Source organism: Belonocnema kinseyi, chromosome 8 (assembly GCF_010883055.1).
Source record: "Belonocnema kinseyi isolate 2016_QV_RU_SX_M_011 chromosome 8, B_treatae_v1, whole genome shotgun sequence".
Taxonomy (NCBI): domain Eukaryota; kingdom Metazoa; phylum Arthropoda; class Insecta; order Hymenoptera; family Cynipidae; genus Belonocnema; species Belonocnema kinseyi.
The window spans coordinates 1,805,775-1,829,465 of NC_046664.1; the positions used below are offsets into that span (position 1 = coordinate 1,805,775).

A 23,691-nucleotide genomic window follows, 5' to 3' on the forward strand; every position below is an offset into this window, starting at 1 on the left:
TGTTGCCGACAAATGCCTAAGTAATGCATTAGTTTATTAAATTTGTTTAAAAAATTCATAAGATTAATAAAAAAAATATTGAAGTTTTCTAAAATTAGCTAATTTGAAAAATTATACAGAAAAAACGAATTTTTCTATCAAAAAATGTCTGATTCGTGCATTTGTTTATAATATTAACAATAATAATCTGAAGAAGGAATTTCTTCATCATTATATTGTTTTTATCCATATTCCTTGAAATATAACTTTAAAAAAACTAAAATTATGGAAAGTCGTGAGAAAAAAATCTTTCAACAAATAAGTTGCTCATAAATTTTTTGTTTGTTTATTATATAATATTATAATATTTAAAAAAATGTTGTTCTATGCAAATTATACGATTTCAAACATTTTCATGTTATTGACAAAATCTTGAGACATGTGTATGTTTTTTTACACTTAAAAATTTTTAAATATTTTTACAAAATCTTCAGGACTTTTAATTCTTTAAAATTATTCGAATTTTTTCTATTTTTTTTTTTAATTCTGCCAAATCAAAAAAATTAAATTAAAATCTTCCACATTTATTGTTAATAATTTTTTTAATCTTTCTAAATATTTTCAAACATTCACTTAAAATTAAGTTTTCAACATAAAAAATCATTTTCAATTTTCCTCGGAAATTTTTTTTATTTTTCTAAAGCCTTTCAAAATTCTTAAAAAGATTCTAAATTTTTTATTCGAAATCTGCCAACCAAATTTCTACAGAACAGTTCTCAAATAAAAAAAAATTTATTGTTCGCAAACTTTGTTCAGGGTCAATGAAATTAAAAAATCAAACTTTAGAGTTAAACAATTTTCTATTTTCAACTAAACAATATTAAATTAAATGTATTTCAACTGTCAAATTAAATGTTTAATGCTTTAAATTTAAGAATCAACCAATCAATTAAAAAAATTGAATATTCAATATTTCATCAATCTTAATCTAATCACTTCTTAAGTTAAAAGTTAAATTATTTATATTTTAAATAGTTTATAAATTCTTAAAATGCTTCAAAATTCTATTTTAAAATCTTGAAACATTAACATGTTGTTTTATATTTTTTCTAAATTTAAATTATTGTTAAAATCTTTTTAGAACTTCTAAATAGCTTTTGAAATTATTTCAATTTTTACTAAAGATTTTATTTTTTAATCTTCAACATTTATTTTTAATTACAAATTAAATTTTTTTAAATAGATAAATTAAAATTGTAACGTTCAAAGGTTAGTTTTTTAAATTTAGTTTTAAATATTGGATTTATAACTACATTTTAAAAATATAATTCCAGGTTATCATTTTCAAAGCTCTAAATGGAAGAATCAATCAATGTATTACATTTTTTTTCAAAATTGTATCATTTTGAGCAATTTCAAGCGAGAAATATTAAAAATTGAACTATTGCATTTTTTTATAAACTAAACACAAATTAAATTAAAAGTAATTTTTATTTTAAATAATTTAAAAATCCTTAAAATGATTCAAAATTTTATTTCAAAATCTTGAAACATTTACATGTTGTTTGACCTTTTTTTAAATATTAAATAATTTTTAAAATGTTTTCAGAACTTCTAAGAATATTTAAAAATGATTTGAGTTTTTCCTAAAAAATTTGTTTAAATCATGTAAAATTGAAAAAAATTTCCAATTTTCTAAAATTGTTTAAATAGAACAGGTAAAATTGTAAAGTTCAGAGTTTAGTTTTGAATATTTAATTTATAATTACAGATTTTAAATAAACATTTAAATATTTCTAAACATTAAGTAATTGTTCCTTTTCTTGATTGAAAAATTTCAAATTGAATGGTTTAAAATGAAATAATTTAGACTCAAATAATATTTGAAACTTAATTCAATTTTAAAAATCAACAATTAATTTATATTCGCAGTTGATCAACGAAAATGTTTTTTCAATCAATTTTAAATTGCAAGATTTTCGAATTATGCATTGTAAGCTCAATGATAACATAATTTAAAAAGATTACACTTTAACTAATTGTTTAAAAAACGATTGAAATTAAATTTGGACAGATATTTTATTCTAATATTTTTCTAAAGTTCCTGTCAAAAAATAAATTCACTGTCATTTCCCGGTGTCATAAAATGATATAAATGAAAAAGATAACCATTTAACTAATTATTTAAAAAATGGTTAAAATTAATTCGGATAAATATTTTTTTTCTAAAAATGTGTAACATTCCTGGTCAAAAAATAAACTCACTGTCATTTCCTGGCCTTATTAAATTCATAAAATTATATAATTGAAAAAGATGACAATTTAACTAATTATTTAAAAAATGGTCGAAATTAAAGTTAAACAGATATTTTTCTAAAAATTTTTATGAGTAAAGATTTTTAATGAGAAGATGGTCAAGAAATATGAGAAGACGGTTAATGGTTATTTATATGAATGTACATACCTTTCAACAGTCATTTCATGAATCCGCTCGTAGAGTTCTCGAGTCGGTCGTTCATCGAGTCTTCTGTAAGTCGATACGGAAGCTGTAGACGGCGGAGGTGGCGTTTCCGGGGATAAAAATGTTTGTGCAGGTCCCACTCCTGTCCCCCTTTCCACACTGCAAGCCGAACTTAATCCTCTGGATTCCCTGAGAAAATACATCAATTCCAGTTGTAAAAACAACGAGACTGGCATGTTTATTTTTTAAGGGATATTCACCAATCTCTTGGAACTTTCCAGAAATTCTAGACTAGAAACGAAAATTAATTCACTGCATCGATTATCTGCTAAGGGACTTAGAGAAATTTGTATTATCATCATAGGTAGTTAACATCGATCAGTGTAGATGTCATTCTACAATCTGTGAAAATAAATCAAATCTACATATCAACCCGGCAAACATGGTTACAGAACAGATCTGTAACTGTTCAAGAAGACAAAATAACGTATTCTAGAATAGGTTACGAACATGCGAGCAAATATGTCATCTCCCATACGCTAGAACAATTCTGTAACAGTTCTAGAACGTTGTGACGTACGATCTGTAACATTTCTAGAACAATTCTAGAACTCGGCTATCAGTGTTATGTAATGATTCTGTAACAGATCTAGAACGCTGTGACAACCAACCTGTAACATTTCTAGAAAACTTCCAGAACTTAATTACAAATGTTGCATGACAAATCCTTAATTGATCTAGAACACTGTGACAATCGATCTGCAACATTTCTAGAACATTTCTAGAACTTAACTACAAATGTTGCATGACAAATCTTGAACAGATCTAGATCGCTGTGACGTACGATCTGTAACATTTCTAGAACAATTCTAGAACTCGGCTATCAGTGTTATGTAATGATTCTGTAACAGATCTAGAATGCTGTGACAACCAACCTGTAACATTTCTAGAAAACTTCCAGAACTTAATTAGAAATGTTGCATGACAAATCCTTAATTGATCTAGAACACTGTGACAATCGATCTGTAACATTTCTAGAACATTTCTAGAACATTTCTAGAACATTTCTAGAACATTTCTAGAACACTTCTAGAACTTAATTACAAATGTTGCATGACAAATCTTGAACAGATCTAGATCGCTGTGACGTACGATCTGTAACATTTCTAGAACAATTCTAGAACAATTCTAGAACAATTCTAGAACAATTCTAGAACTCGGCTATCAGTGTTATGTGATGATTCTGTGACAGATCTAGAACGATGTGACAACCAACCTGTAACATTTCTAGAAAACTTCCAGAACTTAATTACAAATGTTGCATGACAAATCCTTAATTGATCTAGAACACTGTGACAATCGATCTGTAACATTTCTAGAACATTTCTAGAACATTTCTAGAACACTTCTAGAACTTAATTACAAATGTTGCATGACAAATCTTGAACAGATCTAGATCGCTGTGACGTACGATCTGTAACATTTCTAGAACAATTCTAGAACTCGGCTATCAGTCTTATGTAATGATTCTGTAACAGATCTAGAACGCTGTGACAACCAACCTGTAACATTTCTAGAAAACTTCCAGAACTTAATTACAAATGTTGCATGACAAATCCTTAATTGATCTAGAACACTGTGACAATCGATCTGTAACATTTCTAGAACATTTCTAGAACATTTCTAGAACACTTCTAGAACTTAATTACAAATGTTGCATGACAAATCTTGAACAGATCTAGATCGCTGAGACGTACGATCTGTAACATTTCTAGAATAATTCTAGAACTCGGCTATCAGTGTTATGTAATGATTCTGTAACAGATCTAGAACGCTGTGACAACCAACCTGTAACATTTCTAGAAAACTTCCAGAACTTAATTACAAATGTTGCATGACAAATCCTTAATTGATCTAGAACACTGTGACAATCGATCTGTAACATTTCTAGAACATTTCTAGAACATTTCTAAAACACTTCTAGAACTTAATTACAAATGTTGCATGACAAATCTTGAACAGATCTAGATCGCTGTGACGTACGATCTGTAACATTTATAGAACAATTCTAGAACAATTCTAGAACAATTCTAGAACTCGGCTATCAGTGTTATGTGATGATTCTGTGACAGATTTAGAACGCTGTGACAACCAACCTGTAACCTTTCTAGAACACTTCCAGAACTTAATTACAAATGTTGCATGACAAATCTTTAACTGATCTAGAACACTGTGACAATCGATCTGTAACATTTCTAGAACATTTCTAGAACACTTCTAGAACTTAATTACAAATGTTGCATGACAAATCTTGAACAGATCTAGATCGCTGTGAATTACGATCTGTAACATTTCTAGAACAATTCTAGAACTCGGCTATCAGTGTTATGTGATGATTCTGTAACAGATCTAGAACGCTGTGACAACAAACCTGTAACATTTCTAGAACAATTCCAAAACTTAATTACAAATACTGTATGACAAATCTTTAACAGATCTAAAACGCTGTGACAATTGATTTGTAACATTTCTAGAACATTTCTAGAACACTTCTAGAACTTAATTACAAATGTTGCATGACAAATCTTTAACAGATCTAGATCGCTGTGACAACCGATCTGTAACATTTTTAGAACAATTCTAGAACTTTGGCACTGTTCTAGAACTGTTATTTATCGAATGTGGAACAGTGTTATGTACCTCTAACAGCAATAGGACATCTCGGGATATTCGATTCGACCCCATTTATGTCCCGGATTATTCCAGGGATAACTTGTCGGAATATCCTGCGAGGCGAAAATTTCGATATCCCAATGGATATATTTTGATCCGGGATAGTGCGTAGGAGTCCCAAATAACAAAAATTATACGTCCGAGATATCCACATTAGGAACATTCGCAAGGCTCAGCTCGACCATCGTGTTAGCCAACTAATCTTTATTCCTAATTCATTCTAAAACACACTTGTAACAGAGTTCTAGAACTTCGATATAAAATTGTTACGGCACAGTTCTAGAATAAACTTAAAACAAATATTATAGAGCGTCTGTGATAAGTTTGTTCTAGAACAATTCTAAAGAAACTATTACAGAACAGTGCTGTCACAGTTTTATCACAGTGTTCTAGAACATTTCGGTGACAATTTTGTCACAATGTTCAAGAACATTGTTACCTTTTTGTTCTAGAAGAGTTCAGTCACCATCTTGTAACAACTGTTATAGAACACAGTTTCTTTTCTGATCGGGAATAGTTACAAAACGTGTTTTCATCTTTCTTGGTTAAAAATGCAACTATTTGGCAGAAAATTCAACCATTTTGTTAGAAATTCGTCCTTTTTTAAATTCGTCTTTTTGGATTAAATATTCAATTTTTTCGTAGAAAATTTTGGTTGTTTAACTATTCATACTTCTATCTTGCTAAATCAATTTGAATGTTTTTAGGATGAAATTTAACTACTTTTTTTTAATATTCGTCTTTTTAATTTAACAATTCATCTGTTTTAAGAGGAATTTCATCTTTCTTGGAAGAAAATGCAACTGCTTGTTTGAAAATTAAAACATTTTTTTACATTTTTGATTGTTAATTCTTTTGTTTTTTTTGAAAAATAAATCGAATTGCAGAAAATTTAATTTTTGTTTAAAATGTATATTTTGGTGTTGAAAAGATGATTAAAATCGATTCTGCATAAAAAAAAGTATAAACTTATTCTTTGTTACAAAATCCATATTTTGATCGTAAAAAGATAAATGAAATCTTTTTTAACAGAAAATTCAACCATTTTTTTGAAAATTTATTCTTTTGATAAAAAAATTTATCTGTTTTAATAAAAATTAATTTCTTTAATGAAAATTCAACTTTTTGGTTAAAAATTCTTCTTTGCTTAAATATTCCACTATTTTTTTAAAAAATATTTTGTTGAATCACTTTGTTAAGAAATAATTTTGTTTTTAAAGATTCATATTGTTAGTTAACAATTCATCTCATTGATTGAAAGTTTCACTATTTTGTTGAAAATTAAATTTTTTAAATTCAAAAATTTAACTACTTGGGTACAAATTAAACTACATTGTTAATTTTTTTATTGAAGGCTTTTATCTCTGGTTGAAAATTTAAATGTTTAGTGAAGAAGCCTTTTCTTTAGTTTAGTACTAATTTTTTAACTGAACATGAAACTTTTCCATTTTTTTAATTATGATCTTTTTTATTTGAAAATTATACTTTTTTGGAAGAATACTAATTTTCTTGGTTAGAAATTTCATTTTTCTTGTATAAAAATTCATCAGTTTTGTGGAGATTTAATTCTTTGCTGAAAAGCTATAATTTTTATTTGAAAATTAAATTTTTTGTTGGTAATTTAGCTTTTTATGTTGACAATTAAACCAATATGTCAAAAATTTAATTACTTTATTTTCAATTTGAGTATTTTGTTGAAAAGCCTTTTTTTATAGCAGGAAAGTCATTTTTTGTTTAAAATAAATTAATAAATTTGAAATTTGTATTTAAAATATTTTTTTTGTATAAATTTTATCTTTTTCGATCGAATAATAAATTATGAAATTTTTTTTGGTAATTTATCTTTTCAAGTTGAAAATTAAACCAATATGTTAAAAATTTAATTTTTTTAACTGAAAATTCAAGTATTTTGTTAAAAAGCCCTCTTTTATAGTAAAAAAGAGATTTTTTATTTAAAATAAATTAACAAATTAACAATTTTTTAATTTGTATTTGAAATATTTTCTTTTGTATAAATTTCATCTTTTAAAGTTGAAATTTAATCTATAATATTACAAATTTAATCAAATTATTGAAAATTCGAGTATTTTGTTGCAAAGTCTTCTCTTATAGTAAAAAATAAATTATTAACTTCGAAATTTTTTTATTTTTATTTAGAATATTTTTTTGAATAAATTTTATCTTTTTCGATTGAAATATAAATAACGAAACTTTTTTGTTGGTAATTTATTTGTTTAACTGGAAAGTTAAACCAACACGTTAAAAATTTAATTTTTTTTATTGAAAATTCAAGTCTTTTGATAAAAAAAAGTCTTCTTTTATAGAAGATAAGACTTTTTTTAAAATAAATTAATACATTAAAATTGTTCAATTTGTATGTAAAATATTTCTTTTTGGTACACATTTCATTTTTTTCGATTGAAATATAAATTATGAAACTTTTTTGTTGGTAATTTATCTTTTTAAGTTCAAAATGCAACCAATACGTTAAAAATTTGAGATTTTTAATTGAAAATTCAAGTATTTTATTTTAAAAAGCCTTAATTATAGTAGGAAAGACATTTTTTGTTTAAAACAAATTAATAAATTTGAAAAATAAAAATTTGTATTTGAAATACTCACTGAAGAGGATCTCTGTGCCGTCTAGATTTCTTGTCTCTTACGTAGTAAGCCACAACAAGTACACAAATGGCAGCAACAAAGGCACAGGCACATCCAATGGCGGCATAAAAAACTTGGCCTCCTGCATTAGTACCGGAAGCTGCCACTAGAACCTCTTGTCGCTTATTTTCAAGTTCCAGTGTTTTGTTCACTAAACAGATTTTTCTTCTCTTGAATTCCAAAACGGTTTTGTTTTTTGGTGTTGCAAAAACATTTACACGAATCATTACATCCGTTTCTGCATCATAAGGTGCGCAATGAAACGTCATTGCCCACGTTTGCGGAGGTCCAGCTGGAATTTTTCCGCTACTTGTTATATTCATTGTTTCACTTAAAACTGATGGGTCGTTTACTTCCACCTCAATCTCGTATGACAGCTGAAAATATAAAAAAAATTAAAATATCAGATTTTAGTTGTGCATTACCTTTATATACAAAAATCTCGTGTCACGATGTTTGTCGCCACTAAACTCGGAAACTACTTAACCTATCTTGATGAAATTTTGTGTACTGTGTGTAATTTGGTCTAAATTAAAGGATAGGATAGTTTTTATCTCGATTAATTGCCCAAATATTTTGTTATTGCAAATTAACTGTTTATTATAGGACAAAGAGTTAAAATTATTTATAAGTTCCATAACTTTCTAACAGATGTCGATGTAATTCGGTTCATTGACCGACACTTCAACGTTTTACGTTATCTAGGTTGGGTAAACAGCCAATAGATGGCGCCATGTTACGATTTGTTGATGCTACAATCTATTAATTGAGAAGAATTTCTAATTTGAATGACATTATGTATTCCAATGGGAAACGTTTCAAATGGCCCTGACTGTTAAAGTTCTAATCCCCCCAGTTTGTGACCAAGGCCATTTGAAAGCAGCCCCCGAACCAGGACTGGAACCAAGATTTTCGTGTATTTTCAAAATAAAAATAAAATTGATGTAAAAACTTTAATTTTGAAATTTTTTCGTACTGTACAAGAAGAATGCTTTTATTCAGTATTATTCATTTTCTATATTTAAAACTTTTCAACTATTTAATCTATTCTTGTGTCATGCTCAATCTAAAATTACTTTATTTGAAAACATTTTATTTTTAAATTATCCGAAAAAATTCCCCGTTTGTTCTTGCACTCATTATACGGAAAAATGAATGTCTAAAATTCCACTAGACCTGTAATCTTTACTGTTTAATAAGAATTTGTATAAAAAATATTCCAAATATTTTGGATGAAATCATTGATGTATTAATGTATCTAATTCATTATTTTAAACAATTTATTACTTGAATTAAATTTAAAAATAGGAAAATAATAATCAATATTTATTAGAAAAAAAGAGTATCACATTGAATTTCATACGAAAATATTTTTTGGTTCAAAAGTTTTGAAATCAGTTTTTTTATTTGTAAAAACTAACTAGTTAAAAATTTGAGTTTTTTCTTGAAAATTCGCTTTTTTAAAAATTAATTTTTCAAACTGAAAATTAAACTTTTTTTTGAAGATTCATCTCTTTGATTGAAGACCTGACTATTGTCTATAAAGGTTCGTTTTTTTTGCAAATTAATTGTTATCTTTGAAAATTTATCATTTTAGTTAAAAATGAATTTCTTTGGTTGAAAATGTAACTATTTTGTTAAAAGCTTGTTTTTTAAACATTGAAATTCATTTTTAAAACTGCTTTAAAATTAATTTCTTTGTTTTAAATTTATCTTTTCCGGTTCAAAACCAAATTATTTTTTAACAAAATTGACTATTTAGCTTGAAAATTCAACGATTTATTTTTGTTTGAAAATTCGTTTTTTTAGTTAAAAATTTATCTTTTTTGCAGAAAAGTAATCTTACTGTTTCAAAATTTTTGTTCGAACTTAAATAATTTTCATACAAATTTGTCTTTTTGTTTTGTTAACAATTATTATTTTTTAACTGAAAATTTTAATATTAAATTTTTCACAATCTATCTTTGGGGGGTGGGGGGGGGGGGTAAATTAAAATTTAACTACTCCATTTTTGGTCGAAAATTCGTATTTTTTTTTAAATTGACCTTTTTTATTAACAATTCTTCTGTTTTGTTTTTTAATTAATTAAAGAAAATTTAACTAATAGTTTTTCGGTTGCAAACTAATTTATTTAATTACAAATTTAGATACTTTATTTTTGGTTGAAAATGTGTCTTTTTTGTTTCGAACTTTTTTGGTTGAATATTTATTGTTTTGGTTGAAAATTTAACTATTCCTTAGAAAATTACTTTTTTTGGGGATAGGAAATTTTTTTTACGTGTAAATTTAACTTCTCAGTTTCAGTTGAAAATTAATTTTTTAACTGAAAATTTAAGTATTTTATTTTTGATGCAAATGTGTAGTCTAATGTTAAGCTGTAATATTTATGTACAGTACAACCTCGATTATCCGAGGTACTGTGGGGAGGAGATACCTCGGATAAGCGAAAACTCGGATAATACGGAATAAATACAAAATTAAAAAGAGTTATCTATTTTTTATATATTTTTAATAGAAAAATAAATATAAATATTTGAAAAATAAAAGTATACAACTTACGAATGTGGATTTATCTTTATTAATTTATTAATAATTGCAAACTACTGGGCACGTTCAGAATTAGGCGTAGCAGCTTCATCTGTTTTATTAATGATTCTGCGTATTATCCGAGCATACACCTCGGTTAATGCGGATTGCTTGGATGAGTCCCGTTGCCTCGGATAACGCGGCGCCTCGGATAATCGAGGTTCTTCTGTGTTTTTTTTTTTTTGTAAACACTTTTATTACGTAAAAAAGTGAATGAATCAAATATCGACCATGTCCGCAAAGAAAGCGCGCGCAACGCGATCGTCAAAGGAAATAAAAAATAAAATAAAAGCTCGTTACAACGTTTGTCAATGTTGTGGAACGAAGCAGTAGATTTTTTGAGTTTATCAGATCCCCTTGGAGAGTCGGAAACTCGCCGACAGAAGGTATTCCATTCCATTTGGGATTGACGGACAGTTCGATTCCTCTCAAGTCTAAAGAAAGCCGTTCGGGACACCCGGTTTTGTCGCGAGGTGACGGATGTCGCGGCGCGGGCCGTCAGTCTTGTTTCAGTCCTCTCTCTGTTGACTCTTCGCGCCCTATTTAACTCTTGTTCAAGTCTTCTTTCTCTTTCTCATTCTCTTTCTCTTCTTCCAAGACAAGACAAGTCGAAGAAGAAGTGGCTCGACCACTTTGTCCTACCTCGGACCCTCCTTTTTTTCGCACATCGTCGACGAGTCAATCCGACACTTTACCACATTTTGTCCACTTTACTGTCCACTTCTTCCATTCCCCCTCCCCCACACTTTTGTCCATCACGTCACGTATTCCCTTCTTATCCCTTCTCTTCTCTACTCGTACTTCAGTTCAGTGATACACATATCATTGTTTTTTTTTTGGTGGGCAAAGTAATCGGTACAATGATTGGCCACCTTCTAAATATTAGCCCCCCCCCCCCCATCAATTATTGGCCACCCTAAATGATTAGCGAGCTCATTTGAATATGAGGAAATAATGAAGCGCAAACAATTCCTCAGCGTATTTGAAAAGTTAGAAGGCCAGCAGTGTAGCGGAAAGGCGCAGTGCGTGGGTACTCACTCGAGTATATTGCGCAATAATATGTATTCCAATTGGAAATTTAGACTGAAACAATATTTTTAATTGAATAATAGCCTTTAATTTTCGGATATTTTATTATTAAGTTATTTTTAAGTTGAAAATAGTTTATGAAGATTCAATCGCACGTTTGGATTTTTTAATGACTAAAACTTTTTAATTGAAATAGTAAAAATTTGCAAATTCTTAAACTTTGAACGAATTTAGAATAGTTTTATAAAATAAATTATTGTTCAGTTTTTAATACTTTAGGTGCACATTCATTTCAAAATTTATTTATTTATTTATATTTACACTTTTGTAAGTCTTTAAGACTGCACTTTAAAATTCTTTAAATTAAAAATATACGCTTAAAATATCAATTCAATTAATTATTTTAAAAACTGTTGAAATTCAACCTGGACAGATTTTTCTTCCGAAAATTTGTCAAATTCCTGGTTATGAAATAAATTTTCGGTCATTTCCCGATGTTTCCTGGTCTCAGAAAATTCCCGGTTATTTTCCGGTTTCTCGGTCCAGCGGCCATCCTGTTTTTCTTTTAAAAATTTGTAGAATTGGCAAAAAATGCACAGTGATTGCCCGGTTTTTCCTACTTTCAAAAAATTCCCGGACCCGCTTTGCATAGAAAACACTGATTCTTATTTGGTTAAAAATTTAACAATTTTATTTTTTGCTTGCAAATTCAACTGTTTTGTAAAAAATTCGTCTTTTTGGCTTAAAAATTCAAATCCTTTTCGTAGAACATTAACCTTTTTTTTGAAATTCATATTTTGTTGCTGATAGGTGAACTGAAATCTTTTTTTGGATGTAAACAATTTTTTCTGAAAATTTGTTGAAAAAAGTTGAAAAAAGTGGATAAAAATTCCACTACACTTTTTTTAAATTCATTTTTTTAAATGAAAGATTCATCTATTTTAAAGAAAGTTTCGTTTTTCTTGGATAACAATACAACTGTTTGGCTGAAAACTATTTTGTTGAAAAGTCATACTTTTTATTTGAAAATTAATTTATTTTGAAATAATTTACTTTTTTGCTCAAAAATTATTTTATGGTGTTAAAAAATAAACTAAAATCTTTTGTGAATGAAAGTACAACTTTTAATAAAATGTTAGTTTTTATTAAAAATTCCTCTGTTTTATTAAAAAATTAATCTTTCTTGGATAAAAATGTAACTATATTTGGTGGAAATTTAATTTTTCTCACAAAATTCATATTTTCATCTTGAAAAGTTAACTAAAATCTTTTACGGATGAAAATTCAACCATTTAAAAAAATGTCATAAAAATTCAGATGCTAAAGGAGAAATTTAATCTTTTTTGGATAAAAATGCAACTTTTTGACAGAGAATTAAAGAATTCTTTTAAAAACTCGTCCTTTCTTGTTAAAAATTCGTCTTTTTAGATAGAAATTTCAACTTTTTCGTATAAACTTATTTCTTGTTTAAAAACTCATATTTGGATCGTAAAAAGTCAACCAAATTTTTTTGGTTTAAAATTAATTTATTAACAAAAAATGAAACAAAAAAAAAACAAAAAATGCTCCTATTGTAATCTGAAAAAATAAAAAAAAATTTGCTGTCAATTTCTACCTGTTTTCATTTTTCTTGCCTTGATAAGGATACTGTATAAGTACCGAAACGTTGGTAATGTGATTTTTTTAAAATCTTTATTTCATGTAATTTGATAATAATATAAATAAAAAAGACGAAAGAAAGAATAAGAGGAGGAGGGGGGTGTGGTTGGTTGCTTTTTCATTTTTCTTTCCTCTTTTTTATTTTTATCCAAGCTTTTGTATAAAAATGTTTTCAGGTAACAATAGGAGCAATTTTTGTTTGTTCGTTGTGGTCCAAATTTGGTTCATTTATTTCGGGGCAAGAAGGCATTACTTTCGTGAAAAATTAATTTTTTTCTGAAAAGACATATTTTTTATTTGAAAATTCAATTTTTCCGGAGAAAATTCGTCTTTTGGCTTGATTTTAGATACAATTTTATTTATTTCTTGAGGGAAAAATTTAATTGTTAAAAACTCGTCTGTTTAGTTAAAAAAATATTAAAATATTTTTGTAAAACATTTTTTTTTAACTTATTAACAATCAAAGTTCTCGATCATTTTTTCAAAAATGGATTTCTCGCTAAAAAATTGTTCTGTCGTAAAAAAAAACCATTTTTTATTGTTTAAATAATCGTTTGTTTTAAACAATTGAAATAAAAACTTTTTTTTTTCACCAAAATTTTCGGAAAAGATTGTAGAATCTATTGGAACATGGAAGAATTCTTTAACAGGCGGAGAAGTTTAATTAATTTTCAATTGTTTAAAACAAACGATTATTTACACAATAAAAGAATGTTTTTTTACCACCAAAAAATTTTTAGCGTAAAGCATACTTTGTAAAAAAACCGTTCAAAACTCAGTTATATGTCGATGAACCGTTTGCGAGTAATTAATTTTTAAAAATTATTATGAAGAACTTTGATTTTTAATAACTTATAAAAAAAGGAATGTTTTGTAAAAATATTTTAGGGAAGTTATTTTGATATAAAAACGAATCGAAAACTGTATAAAATGATTAAATATAGAACTATAGATTTAAAACTGGCTATTTCAATTTTTTTTGGCAATTCTTCAAAATCTTGATTTTTTATCACTAAATTACATATAATTATATATGTTGTAGTGTAAATTCTGAAACACCTGATCTTTGCCTTTTAATTTGCATTTGTCGCCAAATGAATTCTCCATTCAAACAACTTTCGCAATAAATCATACGCAATTTATGTAAATCACCTCTTCCTTCATAATGACTTAAGAATACGCAACGGAAGAGAAAATGCCCACGCCGAAGGACATCACATCTCGAGGAATGCTTTTTCTCATTAACATCTGTCGTGAGACCCCTCATCCCATATTTATCCGCTTGTCTTCTTCAATGCAAAAAACGACCGAAGGCTACGGTACCTTCCAAGTCGTAAAATTATACAAGGAAGTCAATGGGAAGTCCTCTCTTTCCTACTGCTTGCAATGGCAACGAGGGGACAACTCTCCACTTGCCAATTTGAGAACCGATCATCACAAGACAGTAATCAGCCGCCAGCGCTTTTCTACTTTTTTTCTTTTTATTTCTTTTTCTTTTTCTTTTCCTACTCTCTCCTTTCTTCTTTGTCATTATCCAATCTCGTTTCCTCTCTTTTACCCGCAAAGCTAAAATACCTTCCGAGAAGGTCTATACTTAAATTACGTAACGGATCTTAGGCCATCTCTAAGGCTCATTAATATTTAAATAATATTCTCATTAATATTTTAATCGAGCTCATTAATATTTAAATACAGCGAAACCCTTCAATAGCCCTCCCTTCTATAGCCCTTCTGAGAATCGACGAAGCGCCGCTGATAGGTATGACAGGAGCTGCGCGGGGTGCGAAGAGGGGCGCTTGTCACTCAAGGGGTAAACAAACAAAAGCGGTGGGGGCTATAATGAGTTAGTTCCCACCCACCGTTATTTTATTTAACAGAATAAAATAGTATTTTAGATACAAATTTTAAAATTTTCATATTTATTAATTTACTTCAAACAAAAATTTCTTTTCTGCTATAAACATGGCTTTTCAATCAAATAGTTGAATTTTCAACCTACAAATATAAATTCCTAACTAAAAAGTGTCATAGTTTATATTTCAATAAAAAAAGATTCAATTTATACAATAAAATTTAAACTAAAATAATTAATTTTTTACCACCAAAGGAGAATTTTAAAATAAAAAGGTCAATCTTCAAAAAATGTTTAACTAATTATATTTTCAGTTAAAAAATTAATTTTACACCAAAAAAGGCTTCTTCACTAAACAGTTCAATTTTCAACCAAAGACATAAGCCTTCAATTAAAAAAAAAAAATAGTGTAGTTTAACTTTTACCCAAACAGTTGAATTTCCAATTTTAAAAATATTTTAAGAAAATAATTCAACTTTCAACCAAACAATTGAATTTTCGACTAAAAATATAAATCTTTAAAAAATAAAATCTTAGCAAAGTGATAAAACTAAATCTTTTAAACAAAATAGTTGAAGAATCAAGCAAAGAAGAAGAATTTTTAACCAAAAAGTTGCATTTTAATAAAAAAATTAAATTTCTACAAAAAGAGATAAATTTTTAAATCAAAAAGCTAAATTTTATGTTATGAAAGATTTCAGCTGACTCTTCACGATTAAAATATAAATTTTTAAACAAAAAATAAGTTTCTAAGAAAAAAATTAAATTTTCAATCCAAAAAGACGAATTTGTAACTAAATGATGACTTTTTGGCAAAATGATTGAAGTCTCTACCAAATAGTTGCATTTTTATTTTAAAAAATGCCATTTCTTTTAAACAGTTGAATTTTTATTTTAAAAAAAAGTTTTGAAAAATAGTTGATTTTTCATCCAAAAAAGATTCCAGATGATTTTACAAGATCAAAATATTAATTTTGTAACAAAAAAGAATTTTCTACGAAAAAATTTAGTTTCAACCAAAAAGGATGAAATTTTAACAAAACAGTTGAATTCTCTTAGACATAGTTTATTTTTTATTCAAGAAGAAATGTGTACTAAAACAGATAAATTTTTAATAATCAAAATATACTTTTTAAACAAAAAGTAAAATTTCTAGGAAATAGTTCAATTCTTAACTAAACAATTGCAGTTTTGCCCAAGAAAAATTAAAATTCTACTAAAGTAGTTTAATTTTTAAAACAAAAACACAAATTTAAAAAAAAAGGAGTTAAATTTTCATTCAAAAAGATTTCAATTGAGTTTTTAACACAAAAATAGGAATTTTAAACAAACAGTAAATTTTCTAGGATATAATTTAATTTTCAACGAAACAGTTGCATTTTTTTCAAAAAAGTTGCAATATTCAGACTGAAAAAAAAACGATTTTTCTGTAATTTCTGGCTTTTTGTCCTTTTTTCCAAAAGAATTATAATTTTTCTTGAAAATTTTAATAAATCCCGAGCTGGAACAGAAAATGGTTTAATAGAATAAATTATAAGTCTACGTTGAAACGGGATATTTTTGGAAAAAAATTAAAATAATGAATTGGAAGGGCGCATTTTACAGAAAATTATAATTCTTAGTTCAAACGAAAAATTTTCGAAAAAAATTTTAATTCCGGATTTGAACAAGGAATTTTCCATTTTTTACCAATTCTGAGTTGGAACTGGAATTGTTATAAATTTATTCTTACAATTAGTTGAAATGGAAAATTTTCGAAAATTTTCTGTCCAGTTTTTTTTTCTATAATTAAAACGGCAACCCGATCATGTAAATGAAAATTAAGAACATTAACCTGATTTAAGGTATTTTTTTTTTCTAAAGATGACACTAATTTTATGATGTTTTAAAAGTCTTTTTGTGTTCTCCGAAATTTTATCATAACAAGGAATAAGTAATCGTACTACTGAGGTCCATATCTTTCTTTATCTTGTTAGCAGTAATAACATTTATGTTTCTGTTATTAAGTTTTTTAATTCTAACATCAATCTGTTTGTCATTTATTCTGCGGATGTTTTTTCAAGATAAGATTATGTTTGACAGTTGTTAAATTATCGTTTAAAAATTGTTTATCAGACAAAAAATATAATGTTTATTTTCCAGAAATGTTTTGCTAGTTATTGCTAGTAGAATTTGATAGGGTTGTCCGAGAAGTTTATTTTCAAAATCCCCTTATTTTTCCTTGACAAATTTTTCATCTCTCCTAATTATTAATATTAGCGTTTTATAAACAGAAAAAAACATAGTATTTCAGATACAAATTTAGATATTTCAAATTGATTATTTAATTTTAAACACAAAAATGTATTTTTTAATATCAAAGATGACTTTTCAACAAAATAATTATATTTTTAACAAAATAGTTGAGCATAGTTTATATTTGAATCGAAAAAGATGAAATTTATAAAGAAAATAATAATTTTAAATTAAAAAGAAAAATTTTCAACAAATCAAGATTGTTTACTCAAGAAAGAAATTAAATTTTATCTAAATTGTTGAACGTTTAGGTCAAAGGACCAATTTTCTCTACAAAATTGAATTTTCTAACAAAATATACGACTTTTCAACAAAAAAATATCTTCCACGAAACTGATGCATTTTTACTCAAGATCAGAATATGCACTTTCAAACTAAAAATAATTTTCGAAAAAAAAAATGAATTTTCGATATAAAAAGACGAATTTTTAACCCCAAAAAATGACTTTTTAAGAAAAGTTTTGAATTCTCTACGAAATAATTATATTTTAATCAACGAAAGATTAAATTTGTACTAAAACAGAATTATGAATTTTTAATAAAAAAACGACAAATTTTTTTCAATGTACTTCCATCAATTTTCATCCAGAAAATATTTCAATTTATTTTTCAACAAGAAAATATAAATATCAAACAAAAAATAAATTTCCAACGAAATAATTAAATTTTCAATAAAAAAATTCGAATTTTCAACCAAACAGTATGACTTTTTAACAAAATAGAAAAATTTGCATCCAACAGGTGCATTTTTATCCAAGAAAGATGAAATTTCTCTTAAAACAGATATATTTTTAATCTTCAAAAATTTTTTTTAAATAGTTGAATTTTCACCCTGAACAGATTTCAGTTTCTCTTTTCAACATAAAAATATTCAATTTAAATAAAAAGTAAATTTTCTGCAAAATAGTTAAATTTAAAAAAAAAACAGCAGAATTTTCAAATAAAAAGCATGGCTTTTCAAAAAGTTTCTGGAATTTTGAACCATAAGGTTCGATTTTTATCTAAGAAAAATGGAATTTCTGCTAAAGAAGTTTAATTTAAAAATCAAAAAGATGAACTTAAAAAAAAAATTAAAAAAAGGTTAATTTGCATTAAAAAAAGATTCCAGTTGACTTTTTCAAGATAATAATATTAATTTTTTACCATTTTTATTCAATAAAGATAAAATTTGTATTAAACCGATGATTTTTTAAATAAAAAAACATTACATTTTTTTTTATCTTTCATCCTAAAAAGATTTCATTTCACTTTTCAAAAATAAAATATGAATTTTAAAGAAAAAGTAAAATTTCAAAGAAACAATTAAATTTTCAATAAAACAGTCGAATTGTCAACCAACAATTAGGATTTTTTAACAAGTGTCTCTTTCCAACGCCAAAATATTAAATTTTAATAAAAATTAAATTTACTGCTGTTTCAAGAGAAATGTCATTTTTTATAAAAATGAAACTATTTGGCAGAGAATTCAAAATTTTTGCCAAAAAGTCATCTTTTGTTTAAAAATTCGTCTTTTAGATTGAAAATTAAATTTTTTCGTAGAAACGTATTTTTTGTTACATAATTTATATTTTGATCCTGAAAAATCAAGTATTTTTTGAAAAATGTTTTTTAATAAAAATTCATGTGTTTTAAGAGAAATGTCATTTTTATAATAAAAATGCAACTATTTGGTAGAGACTTCAACAATTTTGGCCAAAAAGTTATTCTTTGGTTAAAAATTTGTCTTTTTGGATTGAAAATTCAACTAGTTTGTTGAAAGTTCAACGATTTTCTTGAGATTTTTTTTAATTGCCAATTTAACTGCTTAAGTAAAAGTTAAACTATATTGTTTACAATTTTTTTATGGAACGCCTATGGTTGAAAATTTAACTGTTTAGTGAAGCAGCCTTTTTTGGTTTAAAATTAATTTTTTAACAGAAAATGTAATTGGTTAAACTTTTTTTGAAGATTGACTCTATTATTTGAAAATTCTCCTTTGTTTGTAAGAAATTCGTCATTTCAGTTTAAATCGCGTTGTATAAATTTAATCTTTTTTAATTGAAATATAAACTATGGCACTTTTTTAGTTTGGAATTTATCTTCTTAGGTTAAAATTTCCACTAGTATGTTCAAAATTTAGTTATTTTGTTGCAAATTCAAGTATTTTATTAAAAAACCATCTTTTATAGTGGAAAAGAAATTTTTTGTCTAAAGTAAATTAATGAATATGACATTTTTTAATATGTACCTGAAATACTGTTTTATTCCGTTAAATAAAAGATTCTATGTTTATAATTTTACAAGATTAAAATGCTATTATTTAAATATTAATGATCAAGGATTTTGAAAATGTTCTCGAACATCCTGCTTAATTCTACTAGCAATAACTAGCAACAAATTTCTGGAAACCAAATATTGCATACAGTAAATGGGGGGGGGGGGGTAAATATTTTATTACGGTTCGTTACTGGGGGGGGGGAGGGCCTATAATCCGTTATGTAATTTAAGTAGGGCCCCTTAGGCAAAGTCATCACCTAAGTAGTGCTACGCCACTGTGTGGCGAAAATCCTGAGAAGCAAGCCAGTAACGACACGCCTGAATAGTCCAGGTAAGAGTATCCGTCATAAGGATGCACGAAGAATATGAATAAGGATTGGAAACGTATGGTAAAGGCCTATTTGGATTCTTAGTTTCGACTCGCTTCGACGACCATAAAGAATATAAATTCATACGAACTGCGTTAAAAATATTTTCAGCTTCTGCCTTCCTCTATTATGTAGTCAAAAAAGTTCTTTTAGAAACATTTTTTTTAAGGAATCTATATTATTATCAGAGAATAACAGAAATTATCAACGTCTTTTCAGACTAGACGGAGCTATGAATTAAAAAAATTGTAATTAAATTTTTTCTGAAAAAAATCTCCTTCGCTCCGCTGGGAATCGAACCACAGAACAATCGATTGCCGGTCGTTCCAAATTACAAATGAAAATTTGTCAAGGAATCTGTATTTTCAGGGAAGCAGAAGATCCTTTTTTAGAAAAAAATGTAATTTTAAAAACATTTCTTTTTAATAGATGTAAAGGTTTTCGACCAAGATTGTTATTAATAAATATTTGAATTTTCAAAAAAAAAAATTAAATTTTTTACATGAGAGTTCATCATAGTTTATATTTCAATAATAAAAAGGTACAATTTATAAAATAAAAATAATAATAATTTTATAACCAAAAAGACACCCTACAAAAATGAAATTTCTAAAAAGAACATTTTTATTGCTAAAAAGGGAGAAATCTCAACTAAAAAAGTTCATAATAAACAAAATGAACAAGTTACATTTTTAGTTAAAAAATCAATTTTAAACAAAAAAGGGATTTTCCACCGAACAGTTTCATTAAAATTTTTTTAACAATATAGTCCAACTTTAACCCAATTAGTTGAATTTTCCATTAAAGAAACTACTTTTTTACAAATTAGTTGAACTTGAAAATTTTAAATAAAAAGTAGAATTTTCATCTAAAAAAAATTCCAACCGATTCCAGCTCAATTTTTTAACAAAAAATAAATTTCTATGAAAAAAAAAATTAATTTTCAATACAAAAAGACAAATTTTTAATTAAAAAAGATGACAAACAATAGGTAAATAATAGTAAATAAATAAAATAAATAATAAAAAAAAAATAAAATTTAAATAGTTGAATGTTCATTCTAAGTGAATTTTTTAACAAAAAATAAGTTTCTACGAAAAAATTGAATTTTCAATCCCAAAGACGAATTTTTTCAAGCAAAAAGGATGCAATTTTAACAAAATAGTCTAATTCTCTGCAAAATAGTTGCATTTTTATCCATGAAAGATGAAACGTGTACTAAAACACATGAACTTTCAATAAAAAACGAAACATTTTTTTAGGGTTGAAATTTCATCCAGAAATAATTTAAGTTAATTTTTCAACACTAAAATATTAATTTTAAACGTAAAGTATCTTTTTTTACAAAAGTTTTTTTTTTAACAAAACTGCAGAATTAAAATAAAAAAGACAACATTTAAAAAAAGAGTTTAATTTTCCACCCATCAGTTGCATTTTTATTTAAGAAAGATAAAATTTCTTCTAAAACAAAATAATTTAAAAGAAAAAATCTTTAAAAAAGTGGTTAAATTTGCATCCAAAGAAGATTCCTATTCACTTTCCAATGTCAAAATAAGAATTCTAAACAAGAAGTTAATTTCCCGCCAAAAAATCGAATTTTTAACTAAAAAGTATGAACTTTAACAAGACTGCTACATGGTCGAACAAAAAATTGCATTGTTATTCAACAAAAATAAAAATTCTACTAAAACATACGAATTTTTAAATCAAAAAGCCTAATTTAAAAAAAATAGCTGAATTTTTATAAAAAATATGTTAATTGGCATATTGCACTTTTATCCAGAAAAAAAGGATATATTTCTACTAAAAAAGACGAACTTTTAAATTTCAAGGTTTAATTTTCAGAAGAAAGAGTTGAATTTTTAACTAAAAAATACGAACAAATCGTAACCAAATTTCTCGAACCCCCAGCAAATAAAATGTCAATGTTATTATAATGAAAATTTGTCAATAGCCATTATTTTATTACTTGTCGCACTCTCACTAAAAGCAATTTTTGATATTATTTCTACAAATAAAAATACACTCGAACTCCGAAGACACAAGAAGTTCGGGAATCGGGAACTCCAAATATAGGGCCGTGAAAGTGTCTCCCATTCCTGGGACGCTTAGATTTCGGGGATATGCGTGAGGTCGCAAACAAGTCTACAACGCGCTCAACCCTACTACGCGCAAGCGCACATCGAATTCAAGGCAGCGCGCACCTGCCCGCGCCTGTCAACTAGGGTAGGGATAGAGGGGGGGGGCGGTTACGCTCGATCCTTTGAAGTCGGGACGCTCGCATCTGTGGAGCGCCCGTTTCTTCGGAGCTCGTGTCTTTGGAGTTCGAATACACATTATGCAAAGTTTTGATGCGATTTCATAGCTGAATGTAATACTTTAACAAATCTAGTTTTCTTACCGGATTGCCAATGAGGTTCTGCCAAGTGAAGTGTAACTCTGGAACATGCGCAGGTACAGGGACAACAAACTTCATGGCGTATTCGTTAATTTGACCATCAGTCACGTAAAACAGCTGTGCCTGAAGTCCTGCAAACAGAAGAAACATAAATTCTTAGTATGAGAAAAAATACTTCATCACAAAGGTTATAACTTAGAAACTAATTAATGATTCATAAAAAATTAAATTTCTGGTCATTTCCTGGTTTTTCCCGGTCAAGTTTTTGAATTTTCCTGGTCAACTAAAGTAAAATATTCATCTTTGTTGGAAAAGGCATACATTTAATTTAAATCATAAAAAGTTAATGAATTTTCAAATAAAAGTATGAATCTTTAGCCGGAATAGTTTCTTTTTCAACAAAATAAATTTATTTCTGATCTAAAAAATGAATTTTCAACTAAAATGATAAATATATTACTGGAATACTTAAATTTTCAACTAAAAGAATATTCAAACAATGAAATAAACTTTCCAAGAAAAAAGTTAACTTTGTACCAAAAAAAGTTCTCTTTTAAAGAAACACGTGAATTTTCAAAGAAATAAATGAATTTTCAATTAAAAAAGATCATGCAATTTCTTAAATTTAAAGTTAGAAAATGTCGATTTTCAACTCAAAGTGTAACGGTTAAATTTTCAACCAAACTGATTAATTTTCAACTAAAATGATAAATCTGCAACTGCAATATTTATATTTTATATCTGCCAAAAAGATGAATTTTCTACAAAAAAGATTAATTTTCCCCAAACTCTATGATTTTTCAGAAAAATAGTTTAATTTTTAAATAAAAAATAGCAATTTTGAACTAAATAGTTGAATTTTGATCCGAAAAATTTTCGGTAAAAAAATTACTTTCTATCCAAAGAAAAAACAAGCTCTTAATTAAATACTTAATTTTTAACCTAAGATAGAAATTTTTAATTAAAACAATGAATATATTTAAACAACGAGATTAACTTAAAAGAAAATTATTTTCAACCAAAAAGTCGATTTTTTAAGAATAAGATCGATTTTTTAACAAAATACGAAAATTTTTAACAAAATCAATCAATTCTCAATTTAAAAAGACAAACTGACATCCAAGTTCTTATATTTTGAACTAGAAAAGGTCCATTTTCGGCCCAAAATGGAATGATTAAGATTTTAATTTTAAAAAAATTATAATACAATTCAGAAATATTTTTTCTTCAAAATATTCCTTCTACTCTAAAAACTTCTTAATCAAATAAACTTCGAGTAAATTCCCGGTTTTTAAATTGAATTCCCGGTCATTTCCCGCTTTTTTCCGGTCCGTAAAATTCACGGTCAAGTTGCCAACCTCATAAAGCCCTTTATGGCAAAATCCTTAATACAGGACAATGGTACAAACTTCTC

General features: G+C 26.7%; 1 protein-coding gene across 1 annotated transcript in view; it reads right to left on the reverse strand.

Annotated features, from left to right (window-relative positions):
• The window catches only part of LOC117178835 (tyrosine-protein kinase Dnt), a 122,048-nt gene that overhangs the window by 14,122 nt on the left and 84,235 nt on the right, over positions 1–23,691 (reverse strand). The window contains exons 2-4 of the mRNA XM_033370334.1: positions 22,281–22,408; positions 7,796–8,211; positions 2,444–2,629 (exon numbers count right to left, since the gene is read on the reverse strand). Coding sequence (XP_033226225.1) covers positions 2,444–2,629; positions 7,796–8,211; positions 22,281–22,408 — 730 coding nt within the window. The remainder of the gene's footprint in view (positions 1–2,443; positions 2,630–7,795; positions 8,212–22,280; positions 22,409–23,691) is intronic.